This window comes from Rhynchophorus ferrugineus, unplaced genomic scaffold (assembly GCF_030347505.1).
Source record: "Rhynchophorus ferrugineus isolate W39M unplaced genomic scaffold, kcgeb_rfMv2 rfM3, whole genome shotgun sequence".
NCBI lineage: Eukaryota > Metazoa > Arthropoda > Insecta > Coleoptera > Curculionidae > Rhynchophorus > Rhynchophorus ferrugineus.
In genome coordinates, this window is record NW_027472582.1 from 15221222 (window position 1) to 15248651 (window position 27430).

A 27430-nucleotide genomic window follows, 5' to 3' on the forward strand; every position below is an offset into this window, starting at 1 on the left:
TCCCATCGCCTTTACCACTGCGCCACCAAGCCGGCTTTATGACATTTAGTTATTTTAGATCCTTATGGAAAAATAATCAAGATATCAGCGAAAATGTACTCAAATACTTCAGAAAAAGACCCAACAGCCTGTACATACTTGCCTTATAACCTTACTTATTTCCATATCTGAAAATAGTTACATGTTTCTCACCACCTTCTCCCAGCGAGCGCCACTTACTTATTTACTTGTATCAACACATATATCATGTACAGGTAAAATTATGAATGCATATCCTGTCTTGTTGTGACTGTAGCATTAATAAATAAGCCGTTATTATCTTGTCAGATCGTAAGAACAATAGGCAATTTAGCTAATTAATTTCTTTGTGGACGTCCGATCATGTCCATGGTAGTCGGTACATATTGCTGAAAAATATCTTTAATCAATGTCAACGTTAATTACAATCTGTATTATTTCTCAACCAAAATGTTGATTAAGGATTGAGATGTTGGTTAAGGATTGATGTTCGATACATTATTACAGTTTATTGTTTTTTATTTCTCTTATAGTGTGTGGTCTGGTATTAATTTTAGTTTGGAACAGTAGCACTGGTTTAATATTTAATAAATATTTGAAATTACAAAAATTTTCATTAGATTTACACATTATATTTCAGTCTAAATCAGATAAAAAATATTATTTTCAGATAATAGTACTTTATTCCTTTACTTTACTTTAATATTTATATTAAATTTTAAAACAACAGTAGTTTGTGTCATTAAAATGAAATATTCCTAGAAAAACCTAGAAAACAATAGTTAAATTATTACTGAGTTTTGTACCTGACTTGATGCCATATTGTCAATTAGAATATCAGTAAAATTTCTTAATATTTTTTTAACAACGAACTAATTGCTGGACGGTATTTTATCATATAACAAATATTAATAAAATAATTTATCTAATTAAAAAGATAGGCAGAATATTTAATAAACAATTTTGTTTCTTTTTCAGAATTCATAGAAAAGTCTCATTTGGATGATTTGGGTGTTGAAGAAGCGATATATGTCAAACCGTTGAAAATTAATCCAGACGATGAAAATATATCGTTCGTTTTAAATAAACATGGAAAATCAAATATCTCTACAGGTAAGCTAATTAATAGCATTTAATTGATTTTTAAAATAGAGAAATTAGAGTAGAATAGAAAATAGAGCGTTTTTAATCTATTAATATTAGAAAAACCACAGATAAGAATATCAAGATTCTTAATTATATAAAGAGGATTTAAGCGTTCTTAATACATATGTAGTGAAGTTAAATTACAGTAGTACAACTCTTTAAGGAAAATAATAGTCAAGAATTAAATAGTTATGGATGTTTGGAAACCATAAATTAAGACAAAGACTTTGATTTATCAGAAAAGTACTGTTTTGATTAGATTAGCATCCTTTGTCAGTTTTGTTTTTTAACATTACTGGATCAAATAAAAAGTAATAACAATAAATATTTTTTATTGAAGCACAAATTCGTTGAAAACTTTTATGAATTTTAAATCATCTCAAATCATATTTATATTTTATCATGCAAATATTTTGCAAACATTGTGCCAAAGTTCAATGATAAGATAATATTGGAATAGGTTATATTTCATCAATCTAAAGGCCACAGAAAATAAGGATATATTCAAAATGCACCAAAAGAGCGACCATGCCTCTTAAAATTATAAATGTAACTTCTAGGTTTAATATTAATGAACTTTATTATTAATTGACAAGACCAAACAATGTCTATTTGTGGCTAGAAAATCCATCCTTATCATAGGGTCAATTATGTGTTGCATGCTCAACGTTTAGCAAATCATCAAGTTTGTTAATTTATATCCTTCAAGAATTAACTAAATATATTGTTCATCCAATCGCATTACAAAATATTTATTTTCTCTACATAATATACTTGGTATGCATTAAATTAAAACAGTTTTAAGTTTTTAAACAACACTTTCGGTCCTCTAGTAAACAGATATACTCATTGATTGATTTGTTTACATGTATTTTGATTAAAGGGTCTTAACAATTTTAATCAATTTAATACTTTAAACATTTGAACAGGACAACGTCTCATTCACTTCTCCATATAAACTTTAACTATTCCTAATATAACATTCCTCTATCAATATATAATATAACTAAGGATTAAAATATCTCATCATAAATATTTAGATTTAATTTTATTCTTCTGTAAACCTTGACCTTGGTAGGCATGAAGTATTCTGATATTATTCCCATAATAAACTTCTCATTAAAATTATTCGATCATGATCCGTATGGCCAATAAAACAAATGTAGAGTGAATATATTTGTTTTGATTAAAAGGGTTTTGAGAAGAACGAGTTCCCTATAAGATTTTGAAAGCGAGTTCGAATCACTTTTAACTGTTATTCTACATCATTCACATTATTGAAATATTATTAAAAAACAAATTTACATATTTTTAAATAAAATAGCTCGTTTTCCTACTTTCGTAAACCCAAAGCTGCCGATTCAAACATCAAACCAGGTGTCTATGATTAGACTTACGTATTTGCATGCCGACTATATAATATTATTACATAATGAGATTTCGGCATGAATAATTAAATATATAAACATAAAATAATATAAATATTGAAATAGATAACAGTGGATTAATGAACTATACTAATGGCATAATAATTTATGCCCACTCATCATAAATACTGATGAATAAAATATTTTCAATGTATGCTACTTGAATGTCTCTATCAATTATGTTTAATGAATAATAATCAGTTTACATACAATTATTGTTACTATTTATATAAATTATAATTATCTAATAATATAGATAATATAAATTTTTAATTAACAAATATTTCATTTATAGTACTAACGATTGTGCCAATTTAGAATACAATGCCTCTAACTTCATCACTATGCATTTTAGATCGACACATATTCCTCGTAATTTTATAGAGTACGCTTGCCTTTTTTGCTTTGGCCTAAAACCAAGCAGTAGAATGCATGACGAATACCGGGTCGCGGAGACAGAGAAATTTACTAAAGATTCGCGAACTTGAGTTAACACCCGACTGAATGCTGTCGCATAGGGACAAAAATTATGACTGCAGCGACGGTTGAGATGGTTTCAGCCTGGAAAAAAAGAGGTTAGCAGTGACGCGGTGCTAAGCTCCCAGCATGTCCACCAGCGAACAAACGCGTTTTCCGAAGAACTTGAGCTGAGTTGCTGTTTGTGGAAGGATTGAGATATGAAGTGCTTGATTTCTGGAGTGTCAGTTTCCCTGTGAATTTGTTTATTTCTCACAAAGCATGGAGCGTTTAAGATTCTCTTGAGGGGCTTATTTTTCAAAGCTTTAAACCATTTCACCTGGTTGGGCGTGACAATCCTGAAGTAGACATTAGATCCGTAGAAATGTACGGACCGAATGAACATCTTGTAAAATAAGCATTTGATGGAGATGGGAAGTCTGCTAGAAGGGCAGATCAGAGAAGATAGCAGGTTTGCTACCCCGATACTTTCTGAATTGCTTCCTAGATTTGGGAATGCCAACCGAACTATGGGTCGAAGTGGAGAGCGAGGTACGTGACGTTATCCAGCCATGGAATTGTTGAGGTGTCGATCTTAAGTTGCGAGACGCGCAATGCGTAACGCTTCCTATGGAAAATTATGGCCTTGGTAGTATGCTTGTCTTCATATTGTTACTAATTGTTTACATAAACGTATAAGATTTCATTTAAAAAAAGCAATTAAAAAAATTATTGTTTTGTCACAACTACAGAATAGAGAGGGTTAGAATGCGATCTCCAATGTACAAAGTTGTAACCAAGTTTTGTTCCTCCGAGTCACCTGAGGGAGCGCAAGCAGGTTTATTATTAGGTTATAGGGGAAATCCAAAATAAAATTTTAATAAATTATTATATTTAACTACTAGTTAATATTTGTAAAATACATTTTCAAACTACAGCAAAAAACAATAACTAATCTGACAACTAATAACGTATTTTCTAATAGTACATTGTTATTGACTTAAATATTATGAACAAAGACTATAAACTAAAAAAGAGTATAAGTCCAAAATGTACCAAAAATACAGCATTTACTGGATTTAATAAATACAGGTTACAGTCTTGATTACAAAACCTCCTTTTCTTTTATAAAGGTGCTTAATTGAACACTATCCATGAAACATTTTAAATTTTTACTCTCCTATTCATTTGATTCATACACCAGAACAGGCAATACCTTATTATACGTGTATTATTGTTAAACGAATTAAAGTAAGTTCCTAGTACCGTTAAATAACATTTAGATAATATAACATTCATTGTATCATATAACTCTTAATTTTAAGAAACATCACGTTTAAAAAGTGCAATAAGATATTACACGTTTGTTTTATTACAGTTTACGAGAGTAGCCGTCAGACTAGTTACACGCACAGATAGTTGAGGATATCTGCTCATAAAAGAAATGAAATGAACCACAATATTTTCCCCTTCGGTCATATTTCTTTTTCTTATATACCGTAGCTACGACATGAGGTTAAAATCATATAATTTCGAAGCTCTTTGTAAAAACGTATCATCTTTCACAGCTTCAAACTATTCCAACCCGAATATCAAGACGTATAAACTCATGCCACGGCCTTAATGGTTTACCACCATACCAAAATCAACATTAATTTTAACTAGAACTGGTGGTATGAGTTGGACAATCTATGTAGATCAATGGATATTGGTAATATTTTTATTATATTTGACTTTGAATATAATGCCTGCTAATTCAATTTGTGCGTAATTTTTTTATTACTCTTAGTGGTTCCACAATTTGCCCAAAGGGCAATAGGTATTTGTTATGTTTATACTATATATAAATGATATGCAGAAAATCACTTCATTAGGTATTCTCCTGAACAAAATACTATTAAATACTATTAAATACTACAAAATACTATTTAAATAGTCTTATTATTTGAAAAATCGGATGGTGTTAGACCCTTTAGTCTACGCACTTCGCATATTTACCTGATTAAATTATCTAAACGAATACATTATATCGCATTGTATCACTTCATTTGAAACATAGTACGGACCATCGAAAATGGCACGCAATACTTTATTTTGGAACCGTCGTATGATGGATATATTAGACTTGCTAGCGGTTCCCCATAATTGGATTTCTTATGACCAAATAGGCTTGAGTGTAGATTTATACAATAACATCTTGTTTTCTAATGAAAACATAGATTTGCGCCCGATAAGCCAATATATTTGATACAGTTTAACTTCGAGTTGTTTCCGTTTGGCGAGTATGTGCTTCTTCCAAGTTAGGCATCGATCTAGGTGCATACCATGATATTTAGCATCATCTGCTTGCGGGAGTTGACAATTATTGATATAGACTGATAGATATTAAGACAAAACTGGTTCGAGGTGTATTCAAAATACAATTTTAAATTTTTAAAAGAATTAAATTGGTCTTCGTTTTGGAAAGGATTGATATTTTTTGTGTGAATAACCGTCTATGTATATTCTTATGTGACATATTCATTTATTTATAAAGAAATACCCTAATATTGCGAACGTCGTATTTAGTCACTGCTTCATTTCTTATTTAATTTAAATCTCCTGATATAATACAGGGTAAGATACAGAAACATCGAAATAGAAAAACAAGTACGAAAATGGGTAGATGAATGGATAATATATAACAATATAGCTATGCCATTGGAAAGATAGAAAAAAATTTGTAAAAAAGCCTAAAGAGTGACAATGTTATTAATTAAATGTGAAAAATGTATATGAATAAATGTCATTAAAAAAAGAATAAAATTATTTAAATTTAAGCATTTAAATAAAGCAATCTCTAGAAACTATTAGTCTTTTCTTTTAGAATCGGATGTTCATCTCAGAAATTTCTAGACATATGGGTATCAAACTATTTATCTACGTTAAACGTACATACGTATGCTGACGTTAAGGTTAATGTTACTGATGTGAATCACTGATTTTTATCCTTGGAGTAGAACTAGCACTATTTGGTCAAGACAAGGTTGGATTCCAAATGAGGCAAAATAGTTAATTCATTTTACGTTACGCTTACGCTTAATCGCATCAATTATGTATGTTTGCAGGAAGTTTTGTTTCAGTTGCCGTATACACACTTGTTCTCTTCTATGTTTCTCCACACAATAGATTTATTACATGGATTTTTTCTTCATTGTAGACTAATCCATTTTATAGAAAAAACAGCTGTAATCGGTTATTCTGCGAACTTATCTAAAAACGCATATATAAAGAGTTTTATTGATATTTCATAATGTTTAAACACGAAAGGAAATATTACTCAAAGCACTAATTCTTCTTCTCTGAATTTACAACTGATTCTAATTTCACACAATCTTCTGTATTCAATAATCGGCTTTGCCTGCAGCAATTTATCTAGGAGCTGGATCATCATTTGAATGTTCTAGTTATTAAATCAGTAAAATAGCACTAAATTAGAAAACGGTGTAGGAAACTACTATTAAAAATATCGAGGAAAAACATATTTCGATCGTTTCATGTTCTTCAAAGCGAATGTATTCATATTTCTTTCAAATTCTTATATATGTACCATTTTGATATATGGTATTAGTAGCTTACAAAACCATAATTCAGTCACTGCAGATCTAGAATCGATATTTCTAGACAGAAAAACTGAGAAACTGTATTACGTGAGCTAGCAACTAAGGGAGTCTTGCAAAGATCCAAAATGAAATAGTGGTCAGACCAGCGTTGGGAAATATCGACTGAAAACAGTCGAAACAGTCGATAGTCGCAAAACGGTCGAAACAGTCGATAGTCAAACAAAAAGTTTAGCAACTGAAAAGAGTAATTACTATTTTCAGTGAAATGCACGGTTCGACGGTTTTTTTTCAATGTCAGAGAGGAAAGGACGGAGATAATTTCTTGGAGCAGTTAATTTTATATGTGGTTATATTTTCCAACAGTAGTATAATATAAGTGAGACCAAGATGTATAAATTTATTTACGAACTTAACATTAATAAAGAAAGGGAAAAAATCATTACTGAATACTATTATAATAATTATACATAATATGCAATTTATAATTTAATTTTAAACGAAGTAGAATTACTTTTATATTTGAGTGTACTGTGGATCTGTAAAAAAGAATGGATTTCTTTATGGAATGGAATAATTCTCGATAAATGTTTTATTGTATTTTAATGTGTTAATTTCTATTTTTAAATAATATACTATAATTAATATAGATAATACAATAGAACTTAAAACAAAACCTAAAAATTAAAGATGTATTATAACCATAAATAATATATAAAAATTAAACATATACCTAGTCATAGAAAAAAAACTAATCAATGACATAATTAAAAATGATTTAAATGAAATGATATAAATGCTTTATTTGTTATTGAACTTAAATATTTTGAACAAAAATCGAGAGAGTAATCGAAATATTACGTATTATTGCCATAAAAACAGTCAAAATATTTTTCTATTTGTCCAATTTCCCCAATTTTAAATCTTTTACCCTATTACATTAAAATGTTGAAAAATATCTTACGAAAATACTCTAATATTAATATGCAATATACTGTTGTTTACAAGCAAACTATCAAAAAGATATCATAAAACTACATGTAATATACATATAAATCTATGTAAGCATAAATTTGGTACATTTTTGTCAAGGTCGCGGCTAGGACCTCAGAGTCAGAACATTAAAAATCAGTCGCATGAAACAAGTAGAACAAAAAATAATAACTAAAAGTACAACTAGAACAGTCAATAGTAAATAGTAACAAAATCAGTTGGACCGAATATAGCGACTGAAAACAGTCGACTGAAACAGACACTGGTAAAAATAGGAAAATCAGTCGAAGCAAAAATAGCGACTGAAACAGTTGATAGTAAAAAGTAGTCAATTACTAAACAGTCGATAGTCAATTTCAGTCGATAGTTTCCAACACTAAGTCAGACGGATCAAAATTCGAGCTATATCGAGGATGCATGGATATTTCTTAACCAATTTCTCTGAATTTGCCCAGCAATTAAGAATGTGTGTGGTTTGGTGTTACCGTCATAGAAGACCTTTGATCAACTGCTCAGTTGTAGTTGTTTTTTAATCGCCTGCCTCAGTTACTGTTGACACTATAATTTAGAATTAAAGTTTTGACCAGACTCGATCACTTTATGATGAAAAACTTATTTCCAATCCCACCAAATAATATAAACATCCGCGATTTTTTATACAGTAACACCATCTGTTGTAAATTCTTCATAATAAAACTCCCGATGGAACTTAACAAAAAAATTAAAATAACTGAATACTCATTATCCAATAGAAACAGTATTGAACAATACTTTGAAAAACAAAAACTTTAGACAAATTCTGAAAAAAATTAATCAAAATTAATTCAAAAAACGTATATATTTTATAATAATATATTCAAATTTGAATATTTTACGCAATAATTTAATATAAAGTATATAATTAGAATCGTTTAATTTAATAATTTTTTAAAAATGTACAGGCGAAAATTCGAACATAAACTGATGCGTCATTGTATAAGGAAAATTTTACAAAATTAATTTGGAAAACCCACATAACGGTTAACGTTTGTATGTATGTATCTGTTTGAGGTAGGCAAAATTAACTTCGAGCCATAACATCTGTTGTAATTGAAACACGTGCCAGATATTTAACCGAAAAAAAATCGAGTTGAAAGATTAGATTTGCTATTACTATTACAGCACTATCATCACAGAGTAGATACTTGAATCTTTCAATATGTTGTCTGTACGTGAACTTAATATTTTGTTGTTTTAACTGTTAAATTATTTGTTAGCAGGTGTTTCGTTATCACTTATTCGTAATCCAATATGTTGTTAATTGATAATCCATTTTTGATAAGCCAAAAATTTAAGATAAATCTCTTAAATATTGTTTATTAGAATACATAAATAAGTTATGAATCGTCTTGTTGAACTTCTTCAATATTCACCCCTTGACACGACTGTAAATATAAACACTGACCAATTCTATTTGAATTCTATTTTATTATAAAAAAAACATTGTTTTAAACATTTCATTCACGATATATCACAGGCCAAATGTATTTTCTGTTTTCTACGTCAAATAACACCTTCGTCCAGAAGAAACGACCGAAAGTCTGAGCAGCGTACTATGCCTTTATCCTTATATCAATGTAGATGGCTCGCATATACAACGTGCAGCAAAAGTCCCGCTACCATTTTGATTACCTATAACTTTGTTCAAAGAAAAGATAAGTAAGTTTGATTTGCATTGATTTGCATTGGATTGAAAACTTATATCGGCATCTATATGACTTCCTGCAACATCTGAGGCTGAATTTCTTCAATTTCGTGACGAATATTATCTTTAAGATGTTGAATTATTTGGGGGTTATTCACGTAAACTTTTGATTTTATAAAACCTCTTAAGAAAAAGTCTAGTGTTGTTAAATCCGGAGATCTGTCTTCGTGGAAAAATATCATTCAACAATTGAATTGTTGAACGAGATGTGTGCGCTGTGGCCCCATCTTGCTGAAACCACATGTCCTCTTGCTCTTCCATTTCAGACACATTTTCTTTGTCAAGACAGATTATCTTGGTACCGTAAGTAGTAACAGTAACTGCAACACCTTGGTCATTTTCAAAAAAATAGAGACCAATGATGTTTCCATCATGAACACCACACCATACAGTTGTTTTAGTGGATACAATAATGTTTCATGAATTAATTGAGGAATCTATGTTCCCCAAAACCGACTGTTCATCGCTAGTTATCAATTTAGACGAAAATTTTTCAATTTTACCAGACAGCCTTAGGATTGAATTACTATAGTCAACTCGTTGATCAGGATCTCTCAGTAATAATTTTTGGGCTAATTGAATTTAGCACGGAAACATTTTCATTTCAGTTTTCAAAACGCCTTAAACGGCGTGTAGAAGGTGTAATTGGGAACTACGTGTCCGAATTAATGCTTCTGGAGACTGTGCAACACTATCGCGCACCAGAGCCACATTTTCAGCGTTACGAGACGTCCGTTGTCTTCCAGAACGAGGCCTGTCTGCTGGCGTACCGTACCGTCGAAAATTCGCATGTAAACGATAAATTGTAGTTTTGTGAGACACTGACGATTAGGATAATTTTAACGTAATTTCCGCTGAGTGGCAATTGCACTATTAAGCATATTGTCACTATTTCTGCTCGTTATTTTGGAGTATATTTGTCCATAATAAAATTTGGATGTTTACACAACACAATGGTTAAAGCGAAATTGAGCTAAACGTCACATAACTGAGATGGTAGCACCTGTTCCAAAAGAAAGAGAAATGCGAGAATATGATTCCACGACAAGCTATAGAAGCGTCCATTTTCTATACAAAATTGACTTTAACATCAGCAGACCAATAAAACCAATAAAATTATTGAACGAAAGTTACAAACCGACAATAAGTAATTGAAATTAATAAATATATTGAAGTAACTAACCTACTATAAATCAAAATAGTATGGTTCAGCTAAGATAAATAAATAAAATTGATAATAATAAATATCAAGGAATTACTGCATATTTGTCATTGTTTTTTATACCATTATTAGAGCTATTAACCTGTTTAAATTATTTTCATTCATATTAAAAACTCAAGAACCACATTTTAGGAAGTTTCTGACAAAAATAAAAGCAATTAATTTGATTCACTGAACTGAATGAAACATGTGTAAACAGTTACCTAGTTAGGTGGTAATTATGTTTCATGCATAAGGCAGTACACCTTTAATATCACGTGGCTTCATTGTATGTTCGATCCTTATCGGCATCCAACAAAAAAAGATACGTAGGTGTTAACGTAGTGGGTTAAGAAGTCGAACTAATAATTTAATCGAACCCCACCAACTGTCTATTGCAATTTTTTACTTGCATATACTATTTTTACTATACAATTTATGTAATAAATATTACAGTGCGTATTCAATATTTTTTGTATTCTGTTAGTTAAGATGTTGATTAATATGAATGAAAATCACAGTATATGCAATATATGAACTTTTAATAAAAAAATGGTAACTAGTTAGAAAAAATGTTTAACAGAATTTAAATAAAAATATCTCTATATCTTGCAGATAAAACTTTAGTTTTTAATCCACTTCGTCTTCTTCACATTTTCTCTGTCATTGGATTTTTACTCTTCTTCAACAACTTTGACCACTTCTTCCTTTCCATGTCATCAATCCTTGCCCTTGAAGTCCCTATTTCTTTTTAGAAAGCGATGACCAGCCATTCCCACTTCTAAGTTAAATTAAGTTTTTCCCTCTGTTTTTCACGTCAAATTAAGCGAATTTAACTTCACGTCAAGTAAGCGAACTCAAATAACAATTTTCTGACTTGGAAATAATTCCGAAGTAATGACTCGCTAAGTTCAGTAAACGGATTGGTAAAATATTTTCAGCATTCTCATATAATTCTGGAGGATCACCACATATCTTAATGACACATCTAGTGAAAGATACTCGTCTTTGTAATAAATTCGTAAATCTCACAAGTCCACGTAGGGCTAACTCTCTGTCTAGGACTTTATTTATTGCCTTTATAGTTTTTTCTTGATTTTCTTTCTTTTTTACGTACGAACCGTCTGCAGTGAAATAAGCATTAACCTCAAATATAAAATAATTAATTTTTTAAAAAAGAGCCAGTTCGACCTCGGTCCAAATAACCATATAAAAAAATTAACATTTTACACATTAACCTCTAATATTGCACTTAAAAACTAAAACATTTTTTAAAATAGATCCTTTGCCATTCAATATAACCGATATATTTGATAATGTTAACACAAATCCTTAGAATTACATAAAGAAGTACATATCCTAAATAAGCACCAACATTGAAACGCGCACACATATTTGACTCCCTAGTGAACATCAAAACAGTATCGATGACATGACGTTCCATGTCAACGCTTTATTCAAAATATCAACTAATTGTCTCTTAATTGTATGAAAAAAGCTGAATACTTAACTATAAGAAAGAGAAGAAATAAAGAATTAATTTTAAATGATTAATTCCCGCCTTCATAAGGATTTTTATGAATGCTGTAACTAATTAGGTGACGAATTGCGTATAAAACGGTTTTTTTTCATTTCTACACTCCAACGCTTCAGTTACTATATAAAGCTCTTCTTAGTTTCACTTTTTTACTCCTTCAGTAGAATTAGTGGTTCCCAATTATCCATAATTTTTTTTCCATATTTTGAACTCACTTTTGAGCTTGAATTCTGACATGAGGAATACTATGGTGAACTACTTCCTTTATTATAAGTGTTTGCTTGACTATTGAACTAATAATTATTAAATGAAAAGAACTAAAAATAAATCAAAGGTAAATTTCGACTTCTAATATCCTTCTTGGAAGTAAACTTAGTTGCTAACAAGACCATGAATAGTTCGTACGAATCTGGTTTTTAGACCAGGGGAATGTAGTACCAGTGTAGGTCTAAATGGAACCCTTAGCGTGTCCTATTATCAATATAATCTACATATTTTTGCTTTTCTCTTCATAACCCATACAGTGCTAATAGACTTAACATAAATCAGAATCTAATTGAATTTAAGAAGTAACAGTATTAAGCGTACCAAAAATATAAGGTATATGTAACATGCAAAATGCAATAAACTTGCATGCAGACGAAAAGTACATTAGCGATAGAGTTTTATGTACCAATTTACAGTTAGCACTTTTGCGTGTTGAACTTGATCCTGTTACTCGCCAAAAATAGTACGTGCCTTGTATTTTTCGTAATTTTATACGTAGTAGTAGTATTATAGTGGTTCGTAAGGAAATGGAAAACTGCTGCTCCTATAAAATATACGCGTAGAGAAAACCGTATTTATCTCATTATGTAACCGTTGAACCGTTGCCAAAGCAAAATTAATATAAACATACATGGATTGTTATATTTCCCATTTGCTATTTGGAAAGTCGAAATCTTTTCACTCAAGAATTAAATCAAAAATAAAATAACATAAACATATTACATATGATGTCTAAGTTATATAAGTTAGAAAATAGGAAATCATTTAAAATACTAAAGCTAGTATTTTACCCCTAACTTATCTGTATTGGCAATGTCTATTTTTACACATCTCCTCGTTGAACCATTAGATTATAACACAATCACACTATGTAGTTCGCAGTCAAAATGATGACCATCGTCGTTATCCCGTCAGGACAGTTGTTATAAAATAGTATAGTTCTAATAAAATTATTTTTCAGTATCGTCTGAAAATTATTTACTACTTCTAAATGACACTATTTCTACCCAAATCCTTATGGTATCCCTATTATGAATAGTTTCCGAAGTTCCGGTGACCCAATATTCTAATAGTCTATGAATGAGAAACTGAGATACTACAATCCGCCTTTAGTGGCCGATCGCCCTGAACGTCAAACTTTTGTTCAAAGCCTAATAGCCTATGTTGATACACATTTACTTCAGTTTGCCTTTGATGGCCTTACATCATAAACTGTAATGCTTGCGCCGGGAATAGCCAGGGGTTTTTCAGCAGCTTTAGCGACCTTAGAGTTTCAACGGTAATGTTTTTACCCGACCACACCTATAAATGCGTCTAGTAACTATGGAATGATTACCAATTCAATATAAACCTGTCTTAACCCGATTAATTGAATTAATTCACAATAAAACAACCTTATTATCTCTACAGAATTCTACTGACTGCGCCAGTTATAGAATAGGAGGTGGTTTAGGAACAAAAAAGTTATTATTTTATTAAAAATATATTTTATTTTATGAAAATAAGTGATAACTTGGTGAACGGCGATACAACACGACACTGAGGCTAAAAAGGGATAAATATCCCTATCTCAATGACGTCCATTTTTGGACAGCTCTTTTGTTGCACCATTCGACCTTATCTCAAGCACTGATAGTCCGTAACCAAAATTCGCACAATCTAACATATATTCACATTAAAACTGTTAAAGTCATTAAGCAAACATTATCTCCTTATTCTTTTTAAACTCTTTGGTGAATATAATTATAACAAATTATAATCTTAGCGAATATCCTGTAAAACTTAACAAAATGCAGCTAGAGTAAGTGAAATTGTTGAAGTACTTGGCACCAGTAGTATAGGGGAAGTAAATAGTATTCTAACTAAAATAATAACTCTAACGTGTCAAGCTACAGATCTTTCTACATCTCAATAATAGAACATGCAAAAGAATATATACAATCAAGACTAACATCAAGTTTTTCGAACGACAGTAGGAACACACACAAGGATCGATGATGATGATAAAATATATTATAAATTACTATAAATTTTACTAATATAAGGAACATTACCTTTGGTTCTTAATTCATATAGCTATAGCCTCATTAAGTGTATATGCCGACTTGTCTGGGGCAATAGTCAAGGCAACCTACTAATGTGACAAAACTGTAAATTTATGTTTGTGATTATTTATAATTGTGATTGTCCATAAGGCAAGAGTCCAACGTCTCACAATGAAAATAATCACAGTTACGCCAGTAACCAGGCTGAATAAAACCGGAATATAAAAAAAATGATATAAACCCTAGATGCCTAAAGAGAAAAACTTGAAAATATAATAAAATATTGAAAATAAATGAAATACTTCCTTAAATGAAATATAAAGAAATCAATTTGTTTAATCAAATTTCCACCATAAAAAAGGCTTCAGTTACTAAAGCAAAAGTCGCAAATGGAATTGGAAGCAATGTACATTTAGCGAAGAAAAAACATTCGCTTCTGATTAAGTTATAAAAATAGAGTAACACTAAAATTATCTTCAACCCAATTATACATTTTAAAAATTGAATACATATGTTACATAGAAAAATAAATATTCAGTTCATTTTATATACCAACAACTTGACTGGCGTAAATACTTAAATATATATTAGCCTGTCTCAAACTAATATATATTTAATACATATCAAAATTATTTAAACTATATTACCTGATCTGGATGGAAAATCTGAATTATTTCCTGTTTTTATTTTCAGATGAACCCATTGTCAGGCACCACAGTGGTCACTTCCGACACAAAACGGCAGAAATATGGGATCCTTATCCCAAGTATGAAATTGACGCCTTCGGGAAGAAACTAATACTAGAACTTGAGATCAACCACAATTTCGTAGCTCCAGACCTAGATGTAAGAAGATAGACACTTCTCTTCATTTTATATGTTAATATATTTTTTTTATCTTTAGATTGTACAACATGGATATCACAGAGCTGAAAGTACCAGGCATGATACGAAAATCAGTAAATGCTTCTACACAGGAAAACTGAGAAACGACAAAAACTCTGTCGTATCCGTCAACCTTTGTCATGGAATGGTAAGTACAACTTTTTCTTTAAAACGAATAACCAATCATCTGTATAAGTTTAAACTACCCTGATGTTGCTTTACTTAAACATTATTATTTCTTACTTTCAAATATTGATTCATAATAATAATACACGATAGATATATTCTAAAAGAGGATTAATTTTTAAGTTATAAGTGTAATTACTAATTCAGAGCGTCAGAAACACTGAATCACTTAATATCTCCTAACCATCATTATTTTCGTATTCCAACGTTTGAACTTTTTAGCGCTCTTTGATTTTATTCGGATTATTTATTTTATATTTCACAGTTAAAAAATAGATTTTGTCCTACCAATGGGAAGAATAAAATGAAAAAATAATAAATTTGTCCAGAAACGGAACGCCAATTGAGCGACTGTGACTAAAATAATAATTTTAAAAAGATTACCACAACTTTTATAGACATGAAGTGATTGAGTATTCCAGACGCAATAACCATGAATAGTGATAGAATATTGAAGTACATTAAGTAAAAATACTATCTGTATAATACTTGAGAAGAACTTTAAGTCCAGGTAATAACTCTAGAGTACCCAATAATAGCACAATCGCCAGTTGGAAACTATGAGAACAGTATTATGGAAATCAAGTTCCCCATATTTAGGCAAAACAAAATTATATCCATAACAAATCTACTGAGAAACCTGATAATGATGATGAATGTTAATAATAAATATTAATTTTAAACGGTTGAATCACTATAACACAAATAATTTATATTATTATTATAAAATCACGATTAGCTCGGTATTTCTCGAATTTGTCTATGATGTCTGTTTTACCAGTCGCATGAGCTGTCCACAGTTGTAATTAGGGGCTAAAGAAACAAGTTGAGAAACAAGGCTAGAGAAACAAGTTGAGATTTACGATATTTAACATATACTTTATATATATCTTACTATACTTATTATACCTTACCTTATTTACTTATTATCTTATTATTCAAGTGTACTTTTTGTGTACTTGGTACAAATGAAAGTTGAAAATTTAATTTACATATCTGGACAATGAAGTAACAACATCGAGTATATTTAGGTAATATTAGTGTATTTCTTTTCCTTGTGGTTTATTTACACCACCCGTGAAATCTAAACGTTGCTTCTAAATGATTCTCTTGCAACTTCATACCGTTAATTTAATAGCAAACATGCATATAATCCTTATAAGTTCTTATAAAATATATATGCCTATATTCATGTCTTTTACATTAAAAGTTATAATTGGAGAAATTATTGACCCTAGGATTATCGTTGATTTTGTTACTATTTTAAATAATATATATCGCATTTATTATTGCAGTTCCCCCGTTATTTTTAAAAATAACCAAATAACAAACAGATTAGTTGCCTTGCATCAAGATTCATTCGGAGATACCTAGCGTTGTTGCTATATGATTGTATATAATGTCTGATTATATTTGAACCGACAGCAAGAATCACATTTATATCACATATGTAAATTGGGTAAAAAATTGGCCCCAATAAACTTCCTTGTGATACACCTGCTTCCAATAATTCACTGTGTTTTTACGGTAATATTTTTTGTAGCTTATGAACAATGCCGTCATACCATGCCTTATTGAAGGCTTATGCTACATCTAAGAATATAGCTGAATATATATAGCTTGCTTTTTACCTTAAAAGGCTTTTTTAATTATATCCATTATTCTATGCACCTGGTCAATTGTCGAACCTTTGTTAACAAACCCAAATTAACGTGTAGGTATTAAGTTTTTCTCTCTATAATCGATTAGCATAACATATATTAAAAAACATAATCATATAACAGACAGATTAATAACAAATTATATACCACAATTTGTTTCTTATGATGTAGTTTCTTATTTTCAACATGAATATTGTTACAAAAGTATACGATTCGACATATACAAATAAGGTTCCAAAAAAAATGCTTTTCATGTGGTTTTTACTTACGTGACCTTATATAACCCACATTTAGCCTTTACAACAAAATTGACATCACGAATGTTAAAGTGCCGCGTCAGTTTCTGTGTACGGAAGCAATTTTAATTTTCCTAAAACCGTCAGGATTCACCACCTTGCATTTTTCCGCAAGGCAGTGGTTGCAAAAAGCAGAATCGTCACTTTATGAAGGTCGTTCGAGTGGTATGATGCCCCAGTAACATGACCCACGAAAATTGACACGTCCTAAGTAGCGAGTCATCATGTATGGGACTCACCAGACGTGTTGTAAAATGACAAACATTGCATTCTGGTTATTGTTCTGATTTTTGCGCATAGTTTGGATCTGTTGGGGAAGGGGAGGAAATCGAGGGAAACGTTCTAATTTCAAAGGCACGTATAAAGTTTTCACATATTTTTTATCTAAAATAATCAGATATTTATGTATAATGTTTTTACTGAGCTGATATGAAGGAAAATCGGAAGTCGTTCACAAGTTGTTCCTATAGTGTAATTGTTAAAGCATATATAGTTGCATATAATAGCATAGCATATAAGCGTTTAGCTTCCAATCAGAGGTCGCGGGTCAGATTCCCGGAGCGGAAAATAGTATTTTATTCTAGTTTAGTTAAAACATTTGTCAAATCACCTACGCTAAGTAGCGGACCCCGGGGCCTGAAACGCTCATTATTTTCAATCATTGTTTCTTTATTCTTATTTCTCATCATACGGGCTGCCCCTTTACTTGATCTACCCATTGAAATATTAAATAAAATAACTGCATAATTTATTGAATAAATATCTTCTAAAAAGAGAAAAATAAAATATTTTTAACAAAAAAAATTGAACCGATTTCAAACAATAAATAAAGAACACTTGTTCAGAGATAGTATATGAATATCATTCCTGAATTCATTACCCCTCAAACTATATTTCCACGGTTTCTATTATATTGTCGTTCGAAGAAGGCTTTTTTTTGAAGAAAGTCGAACCTGAAGTAGGTAAAAGAAACCAAATCTGAGCAATAATGTGGAATTTAAAACATCTTATATTTTAATTAGCAGGTTTTTGTTATGTTTTCTGGACTGTATGTAAGAGTGCCCTGCTTTGATAAAGCTTTTTTTTCTTCTGTAAACACCGGCTAGTCCAAAATGTTATAAGTCAATAAGTTAAGATGATTGTTTGAATAAGATTACTAGTTCGGATATAACCATACAACCCAGGAAAAAAAACAATTCCAAAAACTTTACAGTTACGTGAAGTTATTGTCTAGTATATAACAACAGATAACCTGCAATAAAAGGACCTATTTAGTAAAGACACAAAAAAACCCGCTGGTTATTTATGGTTATCTGATGTGAACCAGAAAACATCTACATTTTCTTTATAATCTCCAATATCCTACATAATCCCAGCAAAATCTTCTTAGTAAACAAAGCTATTATACTGCAGTGTTATAAAAACAACAATACGAGAAATAATTTTACACCCCTTTTTTCTCATAAAAAATAATCCTTGATTCGATTTCTAAGAAGCCTTTTCGATCAGTATTTCAAGGAATTCAGAGTTATCTTTGGATCATTGTTCTTCTCAATAGTAAGAAGTATAAAACGGCCATAAAATATAGACATATACATATTAAATTGTTTATAAATAATGATTAACTGTCTCCATTATGTTAGTATTATCTTATTTGATTGCATTGTTTAATATGTAAAACATAGATATGTAGTTATAAGGCAGGATATAAATAGTACTTATTCCTGTATATAAACAGGAAATTATAACAATTTTACCAGCAATATATAAAATTATCATGTTTTATAGTTTGCAAAAATTAGTGAAATATTCATCCTCCTAATATAAATAAAGTTTATAATAGTTTATTCATTGTAAATATTAGTGCAATATGCCAATAAACGTGAATAACACAAATATCACATGATAAAACTTAAGTTTAAAGAATATATATTTAGTCGGTATTAAACCAGGAATACAAACATTACTATAAACTAATTATTGGACACATGTTTAAGCATTCGAATATTGCATCTGTTTTGCATATATAGTTTGCACAGACTGTATATATTACAGGAATATTATTCATGTCATACTAATTTAAATTTATATTTTTTATGAGTTTAACAGTATTACAATATCCTAGTAACAATTGGCATCAGACAGATAATTTTCAGTATATGCCATTTCGTGTGTGAAGTGTGAACACAAAAATGTTTTCAATGTGTTAGAAATGTTTGTATTTGAGACGAGTACAATACAGTTGAGGGAAGTTTTATTTTTTCACCTAAAATTGAAGAAGCTGAGCTAAAGATCATCGAAATATGTATTGTATTGAAATATGTATGAATTCAAAGTAGTGATTTTGATACCGAGGTCAAAGAGCGTTCTGAACAAAAAAAAAATTTGAAGGCGAGGTTTTGGACGTATTACTCGATAATTGCTCGAGAGTCCGGGAGATATATGAATGATCCAAAATCTGATTATTTGTATAATATAAAAATATATATTTTATATGCCGTATAAATTGAAATTGAGATATTAAAAGGCTTTTGGTCATGCGTAAAATGGTGCGTCAACGACAAAATCGGAAAGGTTTTGTTTGTATCGTATTGTTACTGGTGATCTATTACGATAATCTAAAATGAAAAAAACATGGGGATCACCTAATCATCAATATCAATGTCAAAACCAAATATCCATGTCTCCAAGCTATTACTCTCTATTTGGTGGGATTAGCTTGGTGTGCTATAGTATGAGCTACTAAAATCTAATGAAACTATCGATGGGGATCGCTATCGCCTATAATTGATTCATTTGAGCCAAAAATTGCAGGAATACGAGCAAAATCGCAATACATATGGGTAGTGCCGCGTCTGAACAGCATTTCAATTCTTATGAAGGTACCAAAAAATGAGTCGATTCGTGGATAATCTCAGAAGATACATCGTTCTTTCAAGATGGAATCCATAGATTGCTTGAAAGATGGGAAAATGTAGCTGCTATCAATGAACAATGCTTTGAATAAAATACATTGTACTGTTTTTTTACAATAAAAATTTAGAAAAGTATTAGAAAAATATCATACCTTGTGAATAAGTGAATCAATACCAGAAGAGCAATAACTTATTTTTTAAATTTTAATGAAATATGCATCTCTATGTTGTTTCTACGAATTTCTAATAATATTTTGAAGCTTCGTTAGAAAAATATTAAAGCATAAATCATTTTCCATCTAATTTGGCACGAATATGTATCTCAACGATTATTTTATTGCAATTCTCTGATTCAGAGCTATAACTCATACTGATATTGCCTTCCATTCCAATGGGGACCTTCCAAGAAGTCTTGGTGAACTGTCGTCTACGACCAAAAAAAGAAGATATATAAACAACATATTCATAATTTATACCCTGTTCGTTAAATCCAACTTGATGCGGTTGATACACACCATTAGCTATAAATATAAAGAACCTGTTTAAAATTAGGTTTGAAAAACGATATATTATCATGCGTTATACGTTAATTTTGAAACTCATCATAAGATATGGATATTATAATTATTTTTGGGGCCTTATCTTCATTCGATCTGACTGATAAAAAGTTTTATACGTGTGCAGGCTATCTAAATAAATACATATCATTAACATCGTATTTTTTTGTAATGAATGGTAGATAATCACGAATATTGTAATTTTTTGTGTACTGTTTGTTAGTGTATATTTTAATACCTGTTATTTCGAAAAAATACAATTATTGACATTGCTATATGCGTAGTGCCTCCAGTGCCTCCATAGTACTGACACAAATGGTAAGTTTCGTTCTAAACTTGGGGCGTATCTTTCCTTTTCGTTTTACAGTAGTTAAGAAAAAACAGAATGCTCTCTGAAGCGTTGGAATATATAAGTGCAAAACATTGTGGTACTGGTCGACACTGTTGTCAAATGTCTACCAAATTCTTCGAATTCGCTCTAACGCATCGTATTGGCAAGTTGATAGGAGATATATATATATATATATAGTTTATATATCTTCTATATATAAATATACATATATATATATATATATATATATATATATATATATATATATATATATATATATATATATATATATATATATATATATATATATATATATATATATATATATATATATATATATATGATGTCATAACTAAGTACATGTAATGTAATGGCTTTTAGGAAATTACCTAATATCGGGGATAATTATCAAATTATATAACCACTAGACCAAACATAATTAGTGCAAAAATGTTAAACATACTTTTACTACGGTTGGGGAATCAAAAAATGTCCGAAATTATGTACCTCAGGATAAACGAACGCAACTAACGTAAATCGCTAAAATACTTGGAAACCGTTTATCGACATCTCTAGGCCGCTGAATCATTCTATTTGGGGAGCCGTTGGTGTGGCGCTTAGCTTCTGGATCTTTTTTTAGACTCAACGTGTTAGTTCAATGCCACATCGTCGATTAAAACTTTTTTAGACGTTTTCGATTCAATTCAAAGGGAATTATAAAGTTACTATGTCAAGGTCAAAGTTTTATAACCTTTATCTCTAAACATAGTGTCACTGTCACAGATATGACAATCTGATCCATAAAACAAAATTGCATGGAATGCGATATCCCATGTGTAAAGTTATAGCCAAGTTTTCTCTGTCTTAACTAAGTAAGGGTACACCAAGACGGAATATTTATTACAAACGGAAATAAAAAAAGGATCTTCATAAAATATTTTGTTTAAAAACTACTTAAAATGTGTATAAAACAATTTCAGCCCGCTTGGCGCAATGGTAGAGGCGACAGGACGGTCCACCTACTGTTGCTATATTCGCGGGTTCGAATCATGCTGGGGCATGGTCGTAAATTTATGTTTGTGGTTGTTTAATATTTACGTCGATAAAAAGTCTACCGACTAGCGAGTAACCAACTTGGAGATCAACTTGTAGATCCCGGAAGATATCCGGTCTCCAGCTTGGTTAACGGCATGACTGGGGTCATATTTCTTGTCGGATTCTGCACTCTTGCCTTAACGACAATCACAAACATAAATTGGCAACCGTGCACCCACAGGATTTGAACTCGCGACTAACTCTGTAGTATAAGAACCAACATGTAGGCTTAACCAATCCGCCAGCCAAGCCTCTTATAAAAGAATGGTTACAAGTTTACGAATTCTTCATTGCTCATTGTTCTTTAATAGCATCGTAAGGGCTTTTTTATTTAAAATATATTTGTATTTTTTCGCGAGCAGAGGTATAAAACAGCATGTAACTCTCACGGTCTCGCCAAAGTTCGCGGTCAGTCGTAGCTGTTCTGGCATTGGACAACGTTAATTCTCCTAATTTTTTCTGATCGTTTTCTATGATTTTGATCCATGTTGATTTTTTTAAGCTGCGTCTTACTTCATCCAAAAGATCGATTTCGCTACAGAAACGTGTGAGTAATTGTTCCTCAATGAATGACTTAATTTCGAATATGGCCTCAGGGGAAACATAAAGAATTTTCCTTAAGAATCGCATATGAAGGATCTTAAGTTTATAAATGTGAAAGTGTAACAGGCTCAGTGTCCAAGACACCATGTTTTAGTTTTGACTTCAGCTTATTTCTTCAGCAGTAGATGCTAGACAATCTGTCAGTTGTCAATTCTTTGCTCCATTCTTTATTAGATTTCATAGCATATAGTTCTGTACAGTGATTTACACACCGATATATAATATTCTTCAAAGATAATAAACTAATTTTTAAATTTCGTTTTTCGAAAACACATTTAACAACATTTTCTTCAAAAACATATTTAAACTGAAGCTAGTTATTCTTCAAATATTATAGGTTGCTACAATACATCAGTATTTGGGAAAGCAATGCGTCCAACAAACAATCTCTCCAGTTTGTATGTATCTCTTTTCTGAACTTCAATCTCTTTATCGAAATTGTAATAAACCTTATTAAAATCATTCATTTGTATTCGATGATTATGCCGTTTTTTTTTCTATTCTCAGAAGTTGCAGTTCTGCTCTGGTATAGAAATAAATTTCCTTATTCACAAGCTCAAAAACAGTCACAAAGTTCAAGAACCTCAATGTTATTTGTTATTTTATTATTGAATTTATACTGGAAATGAATTCCTTAAATCAAAATATTGGCTTATTTAAAATTGCGAAAATTATTTTACATGTAATATTTAAAAGATTTGCTTATATATTCAAGACAGTTACACATTTTACAATTAAGAAAGGATAAATATTATTTTAAATAATATGTGAGGTTGTCCCAGCTGTCGATATAAAAATGTTTAAATGGTCCTGAAATAGAATATTCCTGGGTTTTTATTTATAATTAAAACACATTAGCGGGGAAATATAAAATAAGGTGATTAATTTTAGATATCTATTTTCGCCAATATATAGCCGTAATTCTTCTGATATCATATCTAATATAAATGACCAAAAAAAAAGACACCATAAAAATAATCAGAACTGGTTGAAGAACCGAGAGAGAAAATATATTAGAACAGCTGAATAATAATTGGTGGTAAGTACCTGGAATTTTATGTTTTGTTGTAACAACACTGTCAATAACACATAGTCAAAACTTTCTATTTCAAAAAATTCACAATATATCTTATTGAGAAAAAATTTCTTATGCTTTTGTATTGTTTTATTTTCTACCGTTGTCGATACATACATAACAATTGAGATCATAAGTTATCCTTATTTTCCAAGAGATAGTGTTACCAAAAATATGTGCCTATAGTTTGTCATGTATAAGTATACTGAGAGCAAAAAAACAAGAATACCAATATTGTTAATAAATAGTGCAGGATCTTGAAAAGTTTTTTTATCGTGATAAATTAGCTGTATTACCACATGAAGCTCCATTACCGTTCAATACTAGCTGAACTTGAACTCATTAATAATTCATCACTTAACTCTTTAACCGAATTTATTCGAAAATGTACTGAAAGCTATATGAGCTTAGGTCGAGATATAACATGAACAACGTATTTCCAAGCATGAACAATTAATTATACACCAAAGAAGTGTTTCATTTCAAAAAATAGATATTAATATTAATTTTATTGCTAATGAAAACGGATAAATTAAATTACCTAAAAGCGTAAGATGTTGCCCACAATTAAACAATTATGGACAGTGTTACGTTGCATGCTTGAGAGTCGGCAAGCAACATATTTGTTTTCTCTTCGAAAGAAAAGTCAAAAGTCATTGTGCAATACAATGCATTGGAATAAATTATTACCGAAATTAACGTATAGTCATTTTATTCAGTTCAAACCAATCGAAATCGAAACTATTCAATTGGTCAAGCCGAAAGAACGTAACTAAAGTTAACCAAAGAAATCACCGGGCTTTAACTTAATAACAATACGTCAAGTTTACAAATCTGCGAGTGCAACAAACTCCGTATGTAAAACTAGAGCTTAGTTTTGCTACTAGTTTTCTTACTAGGCTTGCTCGAGTGTTGGAACACAATATATTTCATTTCTCTATGAATTAAATGTCAAAAACCATTGTGCATTACAAAACATTGGAATAAATTATGGCTGAAATTAATTTATTATCATTCTATTTAATTCAAACCAATCGAAAGTAATTTGCCGAATATAGAATGTGAAAATTCGACTATTCACTTAGTCATACCGAAAGAACTAACCAAAGTTAACAAAGTTGACATTAATCAAAAGATATCACCAGGTTATAACATAATAACAGGACAATTTCTGCAAAAAAATACCAAGAAAAGAATTATAAAACACATCATGTTGATCAATTCGACTAAAACATTTTCCAGGCATTTGGAAGATGGCTGAAATTATCATGATAACAAAACCTTGAAAATCGCCAAGACCTATAGACCTATCTCCCTGAAAAATCTTAATAACTACATACCAGTTTGAATATAAACATAATCATTTAATATTTGATGTACATAGAACAACAGATGTAACTAAAAATGTATATGAAGGTATAAAGGTTTGTTCAGTTCTACTCTTAGGTGTAGTACAAGCCTTCGATAAGCTATGGCATAACGGTCTTGTTCATAAGCTGCACAAAATGTTACCGAAACAACTCGCTGAACTATTAATATCTTAGATTACAGCCAGAATATTTAGAGTTAAAGAAGCGGCTACACAAGTAAGTGTATCGAGGCCAATTCGTTACCTATTCTTTAGATGTGATATATCTAAAATCTGAAATATTACAATGGTTAGATTTGCGGATGATATTGCGATTTTTGATATTCTAGATAGGTTAAATTAGGTTTTTTGTTTATTTTTATTTAGTTATTACAACGATAATTATGTAATACTTAATATTAAAATATTTTTTTGTGTTAAAAATCTATATGTTATAGTTAGTACTTAAAAAACAACTGCACAAACTACTTCCGATTTTCCGCCACATCAGCTCAGCAATAAAATTATTCACAAATATTTGATTATTTTAGATAGAAGAATATGTGAAACATTTGTAAGTGTTTTTGAAATTTGAGCGTTTTCCTCGATTCAATAGAGATCCTGATTTGGTTCCAATGGGACCACCTAGGAAAGGCACTCTTTCGAATAAAATAAGACTTTTGAAAATCGGGCCACAATTGACGCAGAAATCGTAGAAAATTAAAATTATATATACAGCCGAACATAGAACCCCCTCCTTTTACAAAGTCGGTTGAACAGGAGTGAAAAGGAGTGGTGATACATAAATATTATTACACCAGAGACCAAGATAGGGCCGATGGGTCCTCCCAGATATATACCTAGATTTAAGTTATTGTAAAGACAAATTGTAAGTTAATCGGTAAAGACTAGAAACAAACTAAAGATAAGAATTGCTTTAATTTTCTTCCTTAATATACCTAAGCGTGAAGCTGGGCTGCTCAGGTAGTAATTTCATTGTTTTATAAAACTATAAAAATGTTATATATAGTCTGTTCAAAGTTTTTTTATTCATAGGTCATCAAATATAGTGCCTGTCGCAATTTGTAATTCGTTTTAGTATCCGACAATATTTTTCCTCTCGTTTTATTCTAGTTCAAAAGAGTTACAATGCTGTCTAATTAGCTCGAACACGTAAACAGATGTGCCTGTCAAAGTCGCCCGGTTGCCAGACGTATGTAAAATTCTTGAAAACAATAGTGATAAGAGGTTATAATACTAACCTATAAACTATTGTGCCTGTATAATTAACTATAGTTTTTAGGTGTACTATAATGCTAAAATAAATTATATTTGATATATTACGTTGTTATTCAATTATTTTATTTAGATTAGAAAAACTACTCTGAAGTAAAACTCAGAGTTGATGCGCCAACATTGCGACGTTTTGATGTCACAAATTTAAATGACGTATATACAAAATAACTTTGAACAGACTGTATTTATCGTATTGTTACTTGATCATTCTGTATACTATTTTTATAAGGATGGGTCAGAGGGCTTGTCTTTAATTTGTTTTCTTTTTCATTCCTTCACTGTTTGAAGCCACTACCTGACACCTGAAGGGCATCATCTCCATCAAATATCCATTTTATTAGTTCCGTATCTTTTTCAGCCAGTCCCCGGCGCAATAAACTGTCGGCTTAATTAATTTAAGTACATTCCGATCTCTCCAAGAACGCCGTCCGTACGACCTTCCCCGACCAGCTACCGCTTCGGGAACCTCTCAGAACCAACCGGCGGATCATACATTAATCAGAATAATTTGCCCTGTACATCCTGGCGGGCGTTCCTCGATGCGGTGGCCTTTTTTGTAGGCCAAGCATTCCTGCATATCGATTAAATACCGTCCAAGTATTAATTTCGGTATTCCAACAACCGTATCATCTTCGTTTGGGTCCCGTTCGATCTCGGAGATTCGCATTGGCACGACACCCCTGATTTGCATCTCGATAATTTATTATAATTTTATTGGCAAATTTCGGAACCGAACACATTTTCAACCAT

The 27430-nt window shown here is 30.7% G+C and overlaps 1 protein-coding gene across 3 annotated transcripts in view; it reads left to right on the forward strand.

Annotated features, from left to right (window-relative positions):
* AdamTS-A (ADAM metallopeptidase with thrombospondin type 1 motif A) overlaps positions 1–27430 on the forward strand; it is a 367686-nt gene that overhangs the window by 231098 nt on the left and 109158 nt on the right. For all 3 annotated transcript variants that reach the window (XM_076401036.1, XM_076401039.1, XM_076401037.1), the window contains exons 4-6: positions 997–1131; positions 15127–15278; positions 15337–15465. In XM_076401036.1, the coding sequence (XP_076257151.1) occupies positions 997–1131; positions 15127–15278; positions 15337–15465 (416 nt within the window). The remainder of the gene's footprint in view (positions 1–996; positions 1132–15126; positions 15279–15336; positions 15466–27430) is intronic.